Here is an 18,324-nt window from a genome sequence, read left to right on the forward strand (position 1 = left end):
TAACAACATAATTAATTCTTTTAATCCATAAACACAGGATATCTTTCCATATATCTGCATCATACTCAATGCCTTTCATCAATGTTTTATACTTCAGAAAAGGATTATACTTCAGAAGATCCTCTCTGAAGAACATTTCTATTCTATTTCAGAATAGAAATATTTCACATCCCTGGTTAAATTTCTTCTTGAGCAATTTATTCTTCTTGGTGAAATTATTAATTATTATTAATTATTATTATGAATAGGATTGTCTTCTTGATTTTTCTTTCTAGTGGCTTCACTGAGCTATCCTTTGCTCTTATGCATAATGATAATGATTTTTATATCACACTATTGTTTCCAAAATTATATGATTTACATAAAATACCTACCAGTTTCTGTCATTTACTGAGTAGTTAATAAACTGAGTTCTTATCTCTAATAATATATTTGTTGTTCAGCCTACTTCAGTAGAGCTGAAAAGGTGAAAGCATTTAAGGATAAAGTATTTTAGCATTTCACATGGAAACCTTCTTAAGAAGTAAGTTGTACTTCTATTTAAAAGTTGTGTTAGATTTCCCATCCTAACACAACTTTTAAATAGAAGTACCTCCAATTAAAATAAATAAATTTATATTAAAAAAATAAAATCACACTTATTATTGTGGAAAAATAGATTGGATTGTGAATGGAAAACAAAAGTTGTGTTAGAGATCTAATTTAATAAAAAACAAACAAAAAAGTAGTAGTAAGTTCTCTGAGGATTCAGGATTCAGAGGGATGGTACTGGCATGAATAGAAATAATCAAATTGATATTTCATGGACAAACTGAAATAATGAAGATGACAGATGATGTAACTTTAATCTACCTTGGTACAGAAAGAAATAGGAATTGGGACATTTTAGTTTAAAACTGCTGCATCCTTATCAAGAGTTTCAGTACATGCTGTATGTTAAATACAGAGTAGATGATATATCTTTAAAATATATAAAATATTTCAGAATAGCTCAATGATAAAGTAGTGGTTTAACTTGAACTTATGTTTTTAAAGGACATTACTCTAATTAGCACATAACAGAATCAAAATTAGTAAGGAATTTAGAGAGACTTTGGCAACCCACTCCAGTACTCTTGCCTAGAAAATCCCATGGATGGAGGAGCCTGGTGGGCTGCAGTCCATGCGGTTGCTGAGTTGGACAGGACTGAAGCGACTTAGCAGCAAGTCTTATTTTAATTAGATTGTCTCAAAATGTATATATGTATGTACTTAAATTATCACCAAAAATGGAATGATTTGTTTAAATATACATTTTCCCTAAGATTATGTTTAAGATCCAAATAGCCTTTAATATATAGTTCATTTTATGGTTTTTAAACAAATATATAAAATTGTCTGGTCAATTACATATTATATGTAGTTTTCTTCCTGCCTATCATTTATTTTGCTCTTAAGGTAGTATTCAAATATACTTTCTTTTTTTAAATATAAATTGATTTATTTTGATTGGAGGTTAAATACTTTACAATATTGTATTGGTTTTGCCATATATCAACATGAATCTGCCACAGGTATACACGTGTTCCCCATCCTGAACCCCCCTCCCTCTTCCCTCCCGTACCATCCCTCTGGGTCATCCCAGTGCACCAGCCCCAAGCATCCAGTATCATGCATCGAACCTAGACTGGCAATTCATTTCATATATGATATTATACATGTTTCAATGCCATTCTCCCAAATCATCCCACCCTCACCCTCTCCCATAGAGTCCAAAAGACTGTTCTATACATCTGTGTCTCTTTTGCTGTCTCGCATACAGGATTATTGTTACCATCTTTCTAAATTCATATATATATACTTTCTTATAAAGCACTAATTTCTAAAGAATGTATTAAAATGATAATCATATTTAATAAACACTTAAAATATGAATATGAATGTTATATTAATTTGTTTTAATTTTCATTATTTTAAATAGAATGTGCATTAATAAATTAGTAGCATGAAAAATATACATGAATATTAGATTTAAATAGGTATTAAATGATAACAACTAAAAGGTAGTAATAACATGACATTACAAGCTGCTTCAAATATAGTTCAAATGTAAGGTTACTTTTAGGCTTGACTAACTAGAACTGAGAGATAAAGAAACAAATTAAAAATGTGTCTCAATTTCTTTTACATGTACAAAGAAGGTGAGATTCAAAATAAATATAGAAGAATATAAATAAAATTAAAATTCTAGCACAAAATTTGTGTAAAAATAAAGATTAATGTTGTAGAAATTAGAGTAAAAGCACAGGAAATATGTATTAGAACTGCATTGGATATGCTGTTGTTGATTGATGCCTTTTTGTTTATCTTCTTTATGTATAGTGCAAATCATATTCATTTCTTTGAGAAAGAAACAACTCTGTGTATCATATTCATTAAGGCTTTCTTCACTTGTTGGTTCCTTAAGGTATAAATGAAAGGATTCAAAAGTGGAGCAACAGAGGTGTTGAGCACTGAAATTACTTTGGAAAAAGATATTCTTTGTTTGACTGAAGGTTTAACATACATAAAGATGGAGCTGCCGTAAGAAAGGGATATCAAAACCATGTGAGAAGAACACGTTGAAAAAGCCTTTCTCCTATGACTAGCTGAGGGACTTCTTAGAATGGTCAAGGCAATACAGGTATATGGTATGATCACCATTACCAATGTGATCACCAGTGTCACCACAGCTGAGATGAATCCCATCATCTCAATCAACTTTGTATCTGAGCAGGAGATTTGTAGGAGGGGAGTTGTGTCACAATAGAAATGATCAACAACGTTGGAGGCACAGAAGTCAAGGTTTAGGCCATAGAGGAGTGGTGGAAAGATGACAAAGAATCCAGCAAACCAACAACTGAGGACAAGTTTCATGCAGATTTTACTGTTCATGATGGTTGTGTAAGGCACGGGCTTACAGATGGCAACATAGTGGTCATAGGACATTGCTGCCAGTAAGTAAAATTCAGACGCTCCAAGAAGAAAGGCAAAAAACACTTGAGTCACACAACTGTTATAGGAAATGGTTTTGTCTCCTGTTGCCATCATAACCAGCAATTTAGGGATGCATGTAGTAGTATACAAAATTTCTAAAAAGGAAAAATTTCGAAGGAAAAAGTACATGGGGGTCTTCAGGTGAGTATCTAGCAGGCTGAGTGTGATGATAATCAGATTGCCAGTGATGCTTAGCAAGTAGGTGAGTAGTAGGAAGATAAATAAAACAATTTTCATTTGTGGGTCACTTGTTAAACCTGCTAGAATAAACACTACCACCCTTGTATGATTTCCCATTCCAGTTTTCTGACAATTGCTCTGTCTGAATAGAAGAAAAAGAAAAAAAAAATGAACCCAAGGGAGACATAACAGGAATAATCATTATTTAAGGTAAAGTTAGGTAATGGTAACCAACTCCAGTACTCTTGGTGGAGAATCCTATGGACAGAGGAGCCTGGTAGGCTGCAGTCCATGGGGTCACTAAGAGTGGGACACGACAGAGCAACTTCACTTTCACTTTTCACTTTCATTCATTGGAGAAGGAAATGGCAACCCACTCCAGTGTTCTTGCCTGGAGAATCCCAGGGATGGGGGAGCCTGGTGTGCTGCCATCTATGGGGTCACACAGAGTTAGACATCACTGAAGCAACTTAGCAGCAGCAGCAGCAAAGCAATTTTTCATGTACAGCAAAACAAAGTTCATTCATGTTTTAAAAGTGTTTTATTTTTTCAGAGATAGTAATAGATGCATGCGCAAAATATCTGGATAGATTAATTAAAAGTTCAGCTTTCAGTTCTTTTAGAGAATTATCTGTATAACAGTAGTAATTGTTGATAGTTCTTATGTAAGTCGATCAGGGATATAAAGAACTTTTAAAGTATAATAAATGCTTTTTCTCTCATTATATCATCCAAGAGTTTGGGTATATGCCATTTCCTGTTCAATTAAGTTCTCAGACTAGAATCAAAATTATATATATCATTGAAGCCCAGGTTTCATACACACACACACTATTCATCCTCAATAAACAGAGCTAGGAGAAGGCAATGGCACCACACTCCAGTACTCTTGCCTGGTAAATCTCATGGATGGAGGAGCCTGGAGGGCTACAATCCAGGGGATCTCGAAGAGTTGGACACGACTGAGTGACTTCACTTTCACTTTTCATTTTCATGCATTGGAGAAGGAAATGGCAACCCACTCCAGTGTTGTTGCCTGGAGAATCCCAGGGACGGAGGAGCCTGGTAGGTTGCTGTCTATGGGGTCGCACAGAGTCAGACACGACTGAAGCGACTTAGCGGCAGCAGCAGCAGCAGCAGTACATCTTTTCCATTTTACTCAATTAATCAAACTCAAATGCCTGATTTTAGACTCATTTATCTTCATAGCTAACCTGATCCAATTTCATATAAGTTAATATGGGGCATTGGAAATAGTCTTATTTTCTGTTCTTGGGTTTCCCTGGTGGCCCAGTGGTTGAGAGTTCACCATGCAGTGAAGGGGACACCACTTTGACTTTGGATTCAAGAGAATCTCATATGCTGCACGGTAAGTAGGCCCCTGCATGACAACTACTGAGCCTGCACTCTAGAGCCTGTGCTCTGCAACAAGAGAAGCCACTCCAATGAAAAGCCCGTACACTACAACTATACAGAGTAGACCATACTCCCAGGAACTAGAGAAAGCCCACACAGCAACGAAGACCCAGGGTAGCCAAAAATGTGTATGCGTTAGTCGCTCAGTTGTGTCCAACTCTTTGTGAAGCCATGGACTGGCTGCCAGGTTCGTCTGACCATGGGATTCTCCAGGCAAGAATACTGGAGTGGGTTGCCATTCCTTTCTCCAGGGGATCTTCCCAACCCAGCGATTCAACCCAGGTCTCCTGCATTACCATGTAAGCCACCGGGGAAGCCCAGTGAAAAATAACTAGCTCAATAAATAGAAATTTTTTTAAGTCTTATTTTTTGTTTTTTATAGTATTTCCATCTCCTCAGTCTCTGATGTAACCTATGATTCCCATTTTGTATGCTAAAACAAAATCTGCAAGTACAGTCTGTACAGTCAATGTGTGTATTGAGAAATTGCAGTTTTCCTCTGCTGGTTATGATTCTGAGAATGGATGTGGTAGAATAAAGTGAAAAATAAGGATAAGGGATATAGAGGCAAGGAGATAAATATAAATATGGCATCATGAAATTGTATGAAGTGGAGGAAGTTAAGAGAAATATAAACATAATGCTAAAGCTCTATGTAAATCAAGAGAGGTAAGAAAAGTTTTTCAGGGATAGGGTAGTGAGTTTGAAGGAAAAATTAAAGTAAGGTTAAAATATGTAAATATTAAAGGAGGAAATTTTTATGAATGAAATTTCTCTCCATCTGCTTATATTCCTTATACTTACCTTTTTGTTCTCTATCTAAAATACAGACTGAAAACATGAACAATTTTGAGAGTAGCATAGTCTAAAAAAAGACGATTAACTGGCAAATTTCAATACATAATGAATCACATAATAGGGTGACACAAATATTGAGAGACACATATGTCCCTATTGTAAGGATATTAAGTGTCTGGGTAATGTGCAATTAAAGAAATATTGTCTATTTACAACTATTCCCCTCACTGGCATATATTGTGAGACAGATTGTTCAGGTTTGTACAGCCAGTAAAAGTGGACATGAAGATTAACTGAAAATGTGTTCTCTCTAAAGCTGTCCTCTTAGTAGTAAAACATTTTTATGAATAATTAGAAGCCAGAATATAGTATATTTGCTCAAATTCATGTATCAAAACCATACATATTAATATATATAAATTTATGAATGAAAAGAGATGACATTTTTCTTGGACATTATTTGAACATTCAGAAAATTGTGCAGCAATCTGTTATAATTTTTTTCTCATTTACACAATTTATCATAATGGCAACGATTGTAGAATGCATATATCTAAATAATCTTATAAGAATTTTATCATGTTACATCATTCCTTTGTCCAGCTTCACCAATCATATCACAGCAACAATTCCCCAATAGAGACTATAAAAAATTTACATTACAAACCATTAGAAAGAAGGTCTATGAACACAGTTAGGGTTAGCTGTATTAGATATTGTGAATACCAGCTAAATTTCAAAAAAAAAAAAAAAAGAATTTTAAGACTAAATTTTTGTTATGTTGCATTACACTTCTTTCACTGTTTTTTCCCTAAATCAAAATTTAAAAGGTAAAATAGAACTAATGTGTATATACCTATACACACATATGTATATAAAAGAAAACATTATCTTTACATTTTAAGACATACCAATTCTTTTCATATGTTGAGTCTTAAATCATTCTGCCAAAAACATTTAAAAATCCAACATCTTTTTTACAGAAGATATATATACATATTCATTCATGTGAAATATCTTTGCCTCAATATTTAGTTTTCATCATCATGCTGAACAGCATACTGATATTTCATTCCTCTCCAAATGCATTTCACTCCACTTCACAATCTGTGATTATAGTTTGTTACATATATTGCAAAGTTTGAAACAAATTGATTAGAACTTTTAACACAGTTTTTAGGCTACTACTTTAAAGTCCCCATTATATACTGAATACTTTTCTATGTACTACCCAGAGTGACATACAAATTAATAAACTCTTGACCACATGTAGTGTTTATGCCTTCTGTGCCCCAAAGGAAAATATCTGAAGATGTTGGAGAATTCTCAGGAGGATGAGTTTCATGAACACTATTTCCCAATGGACAACAAATTTGTATATTAGAAACTGTTCTCTCTAGGCACTAAATAATTTAATATATATATAGATATAACTGGTTTTAATGTATTTCCAAAGAATTAAGTATAATTTGTTTAATATATTATTGCCCTTCCACACATTCATGTTTTGAAATCCCAGATACAAAGATAAAGATTTGAAAGGAGAAAGAAAAAAGATTATTTTATTTTAATTAGTAATAAATACTAAGAACATTAGATGGAGAACATAGCTTGTTATAGAAAACACTGTATCTTAGGCTAAATGCATAATTATTAACAATTCAGGCATGCCCAAAGAAAAGTTGTTCTTTTTTGTTTCCTAAATAGTGTCTGTGGTATTGTCTAGTAGAATGCAAATTAATAGTTCACAATAACTGAGCATTCTCTATTTCTTCACTATAAATAGAATGTTCATCTATGTGTACATGTAGCTAGCCTTTCTTGCAACTTGTTGTGGTCATTTGACTAAATTCTGTTCAAAAGATGTAAACGGAGATACTTTGTGCAACTTTCAGGCATATCCTTTGATAAAAGGGGTTTGTTCTCCTCTTTCTCTCCCCCCATCCCCACTGTTATAATGCAGTTGGGATGGAAGTATTCTGAGCCATGAGTATTCGAAATTTCAGTAGGAATGGTGAATCAACAAGACAGAACACACTCAGGTTCCTGAGCTGATCATAGGCTACATCAGCATAGAAACACAAAGACTTAATGAAGGGTTTTCAGCATACCAGCCTGAATATTTAAATAAGATAAAAATAAACAATTTTTAAGTTACTGTGATATTTATCTTTCTCATACTCTACCAAATCTAGAATATCATACAAACCTAAGAATGGTATGAAGTTTTATTCCACTTAAGAGGCAAACAGGTTAGCCCATCACCACTTCACAAATATTGACAAAACAACACAGCCTACTGTCACAGAGACAGAAATTTTATTATTCACTGCATAGGTGAAAGCATGAGCTTCCTGTTCTCATATTTCCCCTTTTCCTCTAAATTCCATGAGAACCCCTAGTGGATGTTGTTTACAATATGCTCCCTTATCAATAATAACCTTAGAGGAACCCCAAAGTTAGTTAATCCTCAACTTTTTAAAGGGAAAAATCTGTCTAAATTTGTCCAATTAGAAGAGAATGTCTTTAATTTTCTGAAGGAAATGAAAAACATGCAAAAGCTGTAAAACATTCTTGAGAAGGCAGTCCAGGACAAGACTTCCCACAAGAGGTATAGACATATATACAAGTAAACCCACCTCTTATTTATAAAGCATTTTGACTACTGTTGAAATTTCTCATAAGCACATCATTCTGTTGAGCTCTCTAATTAAACTGAAGGACTTTTCTCTCACTCCTAAGGTGCAAGTCACAAATATTTCAGAAGAGTCAGCACTGACGAAGAGGGATGGTACAGGGGAGGAGGGAGGGGGGTTCAGGATGGGGAACATGTGTATACCTATGGCGGATTCATGTTGATACATGGCAAAGCCAATACAATATTGTAAAGTAATTAACATTCAATTAAAATAAATAAATTTATATTTAAAAAAAAGAAAGTTAAAAAAAAAGAGTCAGCCCAGTGCTCAGTCTTTCACACAAGAGATACAAACCCAAGTGTGCATGAGGTTTCTTAGAAAATGTTTACAATTTTGCTGCAAGAGGCACCCAGATTAAAATCTTATTTTACCAGCATAGCCTTCCACCTGGCTGGTAAGGCTTCAGGGTTCCCATTCTGTAACTTGGTTTTGGATGGAATGTTTTAATTCAGTCTGTTCTATTTGATTTAATCCAATTTAATCCTAAATCAATCCAATCTGTTCATGCCACCAGACATGTGATATTTTTCACCCTTACTCACTGGCTGAGAGTAGGGGTGGGAAAAGCATCAAGGAATATTTCTCCTTACGATGGGGGGTTGCTGCTAGTGACCTCCCCTATTGTGTCTTTTATCTTGATAACCTTTCTGAGTGAGGATTGAAGAACCAACTGTCATGTCCACTTAAGTTGCTTGCAACAGTTCAGGAGATCTGCAGTGGAGTGTTTTTCTTCTGGAGGGAGGCTCCAGGGATAGTTCTTACTGAAAAAGATCATAAATGTTCGTCCCAACTCATGCTTGCTAAGGTCTAAGGTATTCAAAAGCAGAGACATTACTTTGCCAACAAAGGTCTGTCTAGTCATGGCTATGGTTTTTCCAGTAGTCATGTATGGATGTGAGAGTTGGACTGTGAAGAAAGCTGAGTGCTGAAGAATTGATGCTTTTGAACTGTGGTATTGGAAGACTCTTGAGAATCCCTTGGCTGGCAAGGAGATCCAACAAGTCCATTCTAAAGATCAGTCCTGGGTGTTCTTTGGAAGGACTGATGCTAAACCTGAAACTCCAATACTTTGGCCACCTCATGCAAAGAGTTGACTCATTGGAACAGACTCTGATGCTGGGAGGGATTGGGGGTAGGAGGAGAAAGGGACAACAGAGGATGAAATGGCTGGATGGCATCCCAACTCGATGGATGTGAGTTTGGGTGAACTCCGGGAGTTGGTGATGGACAGGGAAGCCTAGCGTGCTGCGATTCATGGGGTCGCAAAGAATCAGACACAACTGCGCAACTGAACTGAACTGAACTGAAGGTATTTTCTCACTAAATGCTAGGTTATTCTGTCCCTGCAATTTCCAAAAAAATTGGTGCTCCTTTTCAGTTAGTATAATTTCATCAGTGTTTCCAACATCACCTACTCACACTCAGTCTTTTTTTAGAAGGGTCAGGTGACTGAATGACAAGTCCCTTTTAATGAAACTTAACCAGAATTGGAAAAGCTCAGTTTTCATTGCAATCCCGAAGAAAGGCAATGCCAAAGAATGCTCAAACTATGACAAAATTGCACTGATCTCCCACATTAGTAAATTAATGCTCAAAATTCTCCAAGCTAGGCTTCAGCAATACATGAACTGTGAAATTCCAGATGTTTAAGCTGGATTTAGAAAAGGTAGAGGAACTAGAGATCAAATTGCAAACATCCACTGGATCATCAAAAAAGAAAGAGTGTTCCAGAAAAGCATCTATTTCTGCTTTATTGACTATGCCAAAGCCTTTGATTGTGTGGATCACAACAAACTGTGGAAAATTCTGAGAGAAATGGGAATACCAGACCACCTGACCTGCCTCTTGAGAAATCTGATGGAGGTCAGGAAGCATAAGCAGAACTGGACATGCAACAACAGACTGGTTCCAAATAGGGAAAGAAGTATGTCAAGGCTATATATTGTCACCCTGCTTATCCAACTTATATGCAGAGTACATCATGAGAAACACTGGCCTGGATGAAGCACAAGCTGGATTCAAGACTGTGGGAGAAATATCAATAGCCTCAGATATGCAGATGACACCACCCTAATGGCAGAAAGTGAAGAACTAAAGAGCCTCTTGATGAAAGTGAAACAGGAGAGTGAAAAAACTGGCTTAAAACTCAACATTCAAAAAATTAAGATCATGGCATCTGGTCCCATCACTTCATGGCAAATAGATGGGGAAACAGTGGAAACAATGTCAGACTTCATTTTGGGGGGCTCCAAAATCACTGCAGATGGTGACTGCAGTCGTGAAATTAAAAGATGCTTGCTCCTTGGAAAAGTTATGACCAACCTAGACAGCATATTAAAAAGCAGAGACATTACTTTGCCAACAAAGTCTGTCCAGTCAAAGTTATGGTTTTTCCAGTGGTCATGTATGGATGTGAGAGTTGGACTATAAAGAAGGCTGAGCACCAAAGAATTGATGCTTTTGAACTGTGGTGTTGGAGAAGACTCTTGAGAGTCCCTTTGACTACAAGGAGATCCAACCAGTTCATCCTAAAGGAAATCAGTCCTGAATATTCATTGGAAGGACTGATACTGAAACTGAAACTCCAATACTTTGGCCATCTGATCTGAAGAACTGACTCACTTGAAAAGATCCTGATGCTGGGAAAGACTGAAGGCAGGAGAAGAAGGGGACGATAGAGGGTGAGATGATTGGATGGCATTACTGACTCAATGGATGTGAGATTGAGTGAACTCCAGGAGTTGGTGATGGACAGGGAGGCCTGACGTGCTGTAGTCCATGGGGTTGCAAACAGTCAGACATGACTGAGCAACTGAATTGAACTGAACTGGACCAGAATTAAGTGCAAATCCATAAGGTCCTCCCTTGTGAAGATGTTGCCACCTGGAAGGTGTGCCAACCAGATTGATTAGGGGATGTAGTTAGGGGAAAGTAAAATCTCATTCCCAAGAATAATCTAGATGGAATCTTGGGTTTTCCAAGTAGATGTGTATATCTCTCTATCCCCAAACCCCTTATTCTGATCACTACCAGGAAGAAATGAAAGGAGATAACTCCTTTCTGGGAAGAGTTGGATTCAGTGGCTACATCCTTAAACTAGGTCCCAGGGATAAGGAAGGGATGAGAGAGATGAAATCTGACTTTTGCTCATCAGTTTGCCTAATAAATGTGGTCAAATTGCAGTTTCTCCAAAGAGCTGAACACTTGCCAGAGATTAGTATCTAGAACCAAAATAGTGTAGATGCAACCAACTGATCCCTAACTTGAAATATTGGCAAAAATATGTGGAAATGCTGAATAGACATTTTTTTAAAAAAGACATGCAGATGGACAACTGACACATGAAAAGATAAATCAAAATTGTTATCACTGGAGAATACTGCAATGAGATATCAATTCACACATTTTAGAGTGACTATTATAAAAAAGACAACAAATAACAAGTGATGTGGAGAAAGTACAATTGTGACTTATTAGTGGGAATGTAAATGATGTAGCCACTATGGGAAATACTATAAAGTTCACAAAGAAATTAAAAATGGAACTACTATATGATCTAGAAATTCCACTTCTTGGCATTTATCTGAAGAAAATTAACTCATTCAAAAAGATATAAGGGCCCCCATGTTTACTACAGCATACTTTACCACCACCAAGTTATGACCATCATGGATGAATGGATATTCAAACCTTAATGAAGAGATGGTCATTTCTCCATTGTACCTTCTTCCTTCCTTTGTGCATGCATGCCTGCAGTCTAAGTCACTTCAGTCACATCCAACTCTTTGTGACTCCATGGGCTGTAGTCCACCAGGCTCCTCTGCCCATGGAATTCTCCAGGCAAGAATACTGGAGTGGGTTGTCATGCCCTCCTCCAAGGGAACTTCCCAACCCCAGGATAGAACCCGCATCTTTTATGTCTCCTGCACTGGCAAGCAAGTCTTTTACCACCAGTGTTATCTGAGAAGCCCTCTTCCTTCCTTTGTTGTAAACTAATTGCCCATAGATGAGTTAGTGTATTTCTGGGCTCTTTACTCTGTTCCATTGATCTATGTGTCTGTTTTTGTGTCCATAGCACATTGTTTTCATTACTGTGGCTTTGAAGTATAGTCTGAAATATGGAAGAGTTATACTTCCAGCTTTGATCTCTTTCTCAGGATCATTTTGCAATTATGGGTCTGTTTTGGGTCCATATAAACATTAAGAGTATTTATCCTAGTTCTGTGAAAAATATGGATATTTTGATTTTGTCATTCAATTGCTCAGTCATGTTCAACTCTTCATGACCCCATGGATTGCAGCATGCCAGGTTTCCTTGTCCTTCACTATCTCCTGGAGTTTGCTCAAACTCATGTCCATCAAGTTGATGATGCCATCCAACCAACTCATCCTCTGCCACCCCTTTCTCCCCGTGCCCTCAATCCTTCCCAGCATCAGGGTCTTTTCCAATGCTTGGCATCAAGTGGCCAAAGTATTGGAACTTTAGCTTCAGCATCAGTCCTTCCAAAGAATATTCAGGGTTGACTTCCTTTAAGATTGACTGGTTTGATCTTGCTGTCAAAGGGACTCTCAAGAGTCTTCTCCACTACACAGTTTGAAAATATCAGTTCTTTAGTGCTCAGCATTCTTTATGGTCCAACTCTCACATCTGTACATGCTACTGGTAAAACCATAGCTTTGACTATATGGACCTTTGTCAGCAAAGTGATGTCTCTGCTTTTTAATACACTGTCTGGGTTTTCATAGCTTTTCTTCCAAGGAACAAGCATCTTTTAATTTCATGGCTGCAGTCATCATTCTCAATGATTTTGGAGCCCAAGAAAATAAAGTCTCTCTGTTTCCATTGTTTCCCCCATCTATTTGCCATGAAGTGATTGGACCCAATGACATGATATTAGTGTTTTGAATGGTGAGTTTTAAGCCAGCTTTTTCACTCTCTTCTTTCACCTTCATCAAGAGGCTCTTTAGCTCTTCTTCACTTTCTGCCACAAGAATGATGTTATCTGCATATTTGAGGTTATTGATATTTCTCCTGGCAATCTTGATTCCAGGTTCTGCTTCATTCAGCCCATCATTCGCATGATGAACTCTGCATAATAGTTAAATAAACAGGGTGACAATATACAGCCTTGATGCACTCCTTTCCCAATTTTGAACCAGTTGTTTGCTCCATGCTCAGTTCTAACTATTGCTTCTTGACCTGAGTACAGGTTTCTCAGGAGGCAGGTAAGGTGGTCTGCTATTCCCATCTCTTTTCAGAATTTTCCACAGTTTGTTGTGATCCACACAGTCAAAGGCTTTAGCATATTCAATGAAGCAGATGTCTTTCTGAAATTCCATTGCTTTTTCTATGATCCAACGGCTGTTGGCAATTTGACCCCTGGTTCCTCTGCCTTTTCTAAATCCAGCCTGTACATATAGAACTTCTCAGTTCACATACTGTTGAAACCTAGCTTGAAGGGTTTTGAACATTACATGCTAGGATGTGAAATAAGTGCGGTTGTGTAGTAGTTTAAACACTCTTTGGCATTGCCCTTGTTTGGGACTGGAATGAAAACTGATCTATTTTAATAGGGAATCATTGAATCTGGGTACTATGGTCACTTTCACAGTATTAATTATTCTAATCCAGCAAGTTATTTAAGCTTTAAATAGGCTAAAGATTGTTACTCATAAGTGAGTATGATAATACCTGTCTTATACTGTTTTCAAGATGAAGGCTAGTACATTTCATAAACCTGGCCATTGTAAGCAATTAGTTAATGTTAGCAATAATTTATCTGGTTATTGCAAGGCAGTAATGCCTTAATATCTCTAGAGTTTCTTCAATCTGTTTCTAAAAATATACCAGAAGTCCAAGCCTGGTTGAAAATTTGAAACTATCAATGTGTATAGTTTAAGAAATGCATTAAATTGGTTTGTTCCAAATTTCTATTCAGAATTCAAACTTGGAATCCACTACAGAAAAGCTGATTAGGTGATCAAATCTAGGTGGGGTACTAAACTCTGCATAGAATATATACCAAACTGAATCTCTAAATTTATGAATGGTGGAAAGGAACAAGGAAAATTGAAGTCCCACTTCGTCTTCCTCTGAGGCAATTTTTAAAGGAAATCAACAGAGTCACCAAATCAAAAGGCAAATGAATATGATCACATATAAGAGATGTATTGTGATTTTAGCATGAGGAGAAAGTAGAAGTGAAAGTTAGACTGGGATTTTTAGGCAAGTCACAATGAACATTGTAAGTCATGTAAGATAGTAATATTATGTAGAACACAAACATAGAAGAGATGTACAACACACTTCACACTTCTTGATTTATTTTACTTATAAACTCAAGAATGTCATTAATGTTGTTCACTTCATTGAGAAAGCCTCAATATTTTTGATCATGAGCTTAAAAGCATATTTCACTTGTCTGTTTCTCAGTGTATAAATAAAAGGATTCAACATGGGGGCAACAGAAGTACTGAGCAGAGCTATCCCTTTATTTAAAGACGCTCTTTGCTTGGCAGAGGGTTTCACATACATGAAGATGCAACTTCCATAAGAAATGGACACAACCACCATGTGAGAAGAACATGTAGAAAAGGCTTTCCTCCTCTTTTGAGAAGAAGGTATCTTCAGAATAGTCCTAATGATGTTTGTGTAGGAGAGAATCACTAACACCAGAGTAACCAGGAGAGTTAGAATGGCTGAGAGAAGCATCATTATTTCTACTTTATCTGTGTCTGTGCAAGAGAGTTGTAATATAGGAGATACATCACAGAAGAAATGATCTACAGTGTTGGCTGCACAGAAATCAAGCTGGAGACCCACGAGGAGTGGTGGAAAAATTATTATGAAACCAGCCAACCATGATGCAAAGACGAGTAAGTTGCACACTCTGTCACTCATGATGGTCGTGTAATGCAGGGGTTTGCAGATGGCCACGTAGCGGTCATAGGACATGGCAGCCAGAAGAAAAAATTCGGTTGCACCCAAGAGAATAGTAAAAAACAGCTGTGCTGCACAGTTGTTGTAAGAAATGGTCTTATCACCTGTTGCCATACTGACAAGAAATTTGGGGATGCAGACAGTTGTGAATGAGATTTCTAAAAATGAGAAATTTCGAAGAAAGAAATACATGGGTGTCTTGAGGTGTGAATATAGCAGGGTAAGGGTGATGATGATTAGATTCCCAGTGACGCTCACTAAGTAAGTGAAAAAAAGGAGAAGAAAAATAACCACCTGTAACTGTGGATCATTGCTTAGTCCAAGAAGAATAAAGGTTGTTACTGTTGTGTGGTTTCTCATCGCTGACTTCTATTTAAAAAAAGAAGAAAGAAGAATCAAAAAGGAATAACAGCCTATAAAAATGTACTCGTATAATTTTTACTCAAAATTTCACTGAGTGCAATTCGTGAGGTTTTTTTGTTTGCTTTCTCGAGTGTCATAAATTCATGTGTTCCCAAAGGAAAACATAGTACATTGATAATCATATAAAAATAGAAACAATGAGAAAAAAAATAGTATCTTGTATTTTATGTATTTTCAAAGTTTACAATCTATTTAGTATACATTAAATTATTTACATAACTTTCCTCTTTCTTTATTAAAAGAATAATTTATGTTTATACAGATGAAAATACAAAGTGATGGAACTATCTTCTTGGGTCACAGATTCTAAAGCTACATAGAGCCTCCAAAGATCTTCAGAAAGCCATTTACTTAAGAAATGTTAAATGTCATTATCTTCATTTTACAGAAAGATGATTAATTCTACTCTGTCAAACATCTCTTTTTGTGTTTATTACAGTTTAAGGTAAACTTTATAATTCTGGAAGTCAGATTTCACCTGAAGTGAAATTTTCACCTTTAAAAATTAACATAACTTGACCTAAATATCCCTAGCTTATATAAAGTGGGAATTACTTTTACCAAACCTCTATAAGCTTCAATATTTAAATTCTCACAACCACTTTTAGTTCTGCTTTTCCCACTCTACCTGAAGATTTTAATTTACTTTCATCTTACTCACTCTGGTTGTGCTCTTTTTTCCGATATTCACTCAAGCAGATACAAAGTATATCATCCTGCATGGAGTGTGTTATATAGCACACTTTACTAAATATCTGCAGTAATGAGCAAGGTTCTAGAACAAGGAAAATAAATAAATTTAAATTAAAAAAACAATAAAAGATTATCTAGACATGCCTGGTGCATCACTGCTCCATGTGTCTCCCCCTGTCACCCTGGGAGCCACTTCTTATTTATTCACCTCTAACCTCATTTCTTTCTGGTTCAATACATGACAATTTGAAATTCTGTTAACCATTTTGTTTTTTTATTTTTTCATCTTCTTCAAAATCATCCTTACATCTTACATTCATCACCACAAAATTGTATCATCAATTGTTTCTAGAGAATGAAAGTATTTTCCTTAAGAATAATATGATATCATATCTGAAACTATTTTATCCCTATTATATTTCTATATTCCAATTCTGGACTTAATATGCAAACATCTCAAATGATTATAAATGAATACAATGCAACTAAAATTTTTGTTTTCCTTCTTTTACCTCGTTTGTTTTCTATCCTCTTCAATGGATCCTTTTTTCTAAATGTGTTTATATTCTAAATAAAATTTATACTCAGTGAGATTTTAGAAATATAAAGTTAGTCTATTTTAGGGGTGAAATGTATAGGCAAATATCAATAAATTGTGATGAGCTATATAAACTGCCAGAGTATTTTGTCAGAGGTAGATTCACAAATGGTTAGTCTATTTTATAGGGGCTTCCCTGGTGGCTCAAATGGTATAGAATCTTGCTGCAATGCAGGAGACCCAGCTTCCATGTCTGGGTCAGGAAGATCTTCTGGAGAAGGAAGTGGCAACCCACTCCAGTATCCTTCCTGGGGAATCCCATATACAGAGGAGCCTGGCAGGCTACAGTCCATGGAGTCACAAAGAGTCGACACAGCTAAGCAACTAGGCACACACACTAACCTAACCTTAAATTACAACATTCTAAACAAGTATTCTAAACTACTTGACAACATTATTTTCCTCCTAATTCCTCAAATAAATTCTTGCTGGGTAAAAGTAAAATAGTCATTGTTTTTAACTACTATTACAGTCCCAGGGAGACTTCCCTGGTAGCTCATCTGGTAAAGAATCTGCCTGCAATGCAGGACACCTGGGTTCAATCCCTGGGTTGGGAAGATCCCCTGGAGGAGGGCATGGCAACCCACTCCAGTATTCTTGCCTGGAGAATCCCCACGGACAGAGAAGCCTGGTGGGCTACCGACCGAGGGGTTGCAAAGAGTTGGACACTACTGAGCGACTAAGCACAGCACACAGTCCCAAGGGCTTCTGTAACTGCTTTGACAATTTACAGGTACAAGATAAGAGATCCTCTTATAATATTAAAATTAGACAGTTCTTGAAAGGCTTAAATTCTATTAAATTCAAAATGACTGCTTGATAAATACAAAAATAATTTCCCAAGTTCAGTCCAGTGTCATAATCCACATTATTTACACTGACTCTGTGTACTAAAGGAATACACATTTACAATTATCTGAGGTAAACAACATTCATTTAATAAAGAGCATTTCTGAGATTCTGTTTAATGCTGAGAAGAATATCTATTGAAAGCAAGAGTCTAGGAAATGAAAGGTTCAAAGATTTCTTATTACAATAGAACAATTGATTCCTTCAGTGTAGCTTTTAAAACAGTCAATTTAATGTTTCCTTTGTGAAAGAAAAATATTTCTAACTGCATGCCATCCTATTTCAACTGATAAACATGGATTGAATATTTCTTCCAGTTTCAGGCAATAAAGTTATTATAATTAAAATAAAAACAGACTTTTCCCCCAAACCTTAATGTCTTTAGTAGCAATTTCATTCTTGACTTTCTTCTTTTGACATGAGTTCCAGGATAAAGGCAATTTCTAGTGCTGCCTATCCATGTTTTCATATTTTGCTTTAACTTGCACTTTTATTTTGCATTCTTATCCAAACAACGTTAGCTTCAGTAATACACACTCAAATGTGTAAATTCAAGGATTTTATCACGGTAAGAAATTGTTTCATTTCTTCTCATTTTTTTAAGATAGGAAATATTCTCCAATTTATGTTTTCTTTAACTTGGAGCATATTTTTCAAGATTAGAGCAAAATAAATAGCTTTTTCTTGTTTTAAGCAGTTAAGAAAAAATAAAT

General features: G+C 36.0%; 2 protein-coding genes across 2 annotated transcripts; both read right to left on the reverse strand.

Annotated features, from left to right (window-relative positions):
* Window positions 1-2,373: 2,373 nt before the first annotated feature.
* On the reverse strand, window positions 2,374-3,312 carry LOC138079039 (olfactory receptor 6C74-like). Its single transcript, XM_068971854.1, has one exon. It carries the CDS (start codon window positions 3,310-3,312, stop codon window positions 2,374-2,376), a length of 939 nt encoding a protein of 312 aa, XP_068827955.1.
* An 11,157-nt stretch (window positions 3,313-14,469) lies between these two features.
* LOC138077824 (olfactory receptor 6C74) lies at window positions 14,470-15,408 on the reverse strand. The gene has a single exon (XM_068970115.1). The coding sequence runs from the start codon at window positions 15,406-15,408 to the stop codon at window positions 14,470-14,472; it is 939 nt and encodes a 312-aa protein (XP_068826216.1).
* Window positions 15,409-18,324: the final 2,916 nt, after the last annotated feature.

Source organism: Capricornis sumatraensis, chromosome 4, assembly GCF_032405125.1.
Source record: "Capricornis sumatraensis isolate serow.1 chromosome 4, serow.2, whole genome shotgun sequence".
Lineage (NCBI taxonomy): Eukaryota > Metazoa > Chordata > Mammalia > Artiodactyla > Bovidae > Capricornis > Capricornis sumatraensis.

What these genes read in the sequence shown, in the direction of transcription:
- LOC138079039 (XM_068971854.1), bottom strand. Translation starts at nt 3,312, where the DNA reads ATGGGAAATCATACAAGGGTGGTAGTGTTTATTCTAGCAGGTTTAACA.
- LOC138077824 (XM_068970115.1), bottom strand. Translation starts at nt 15,408, where the DNA reads ATGAGAAACCACACAACAGTAACAACCTTTATTCTTCTTGGACTAAGC.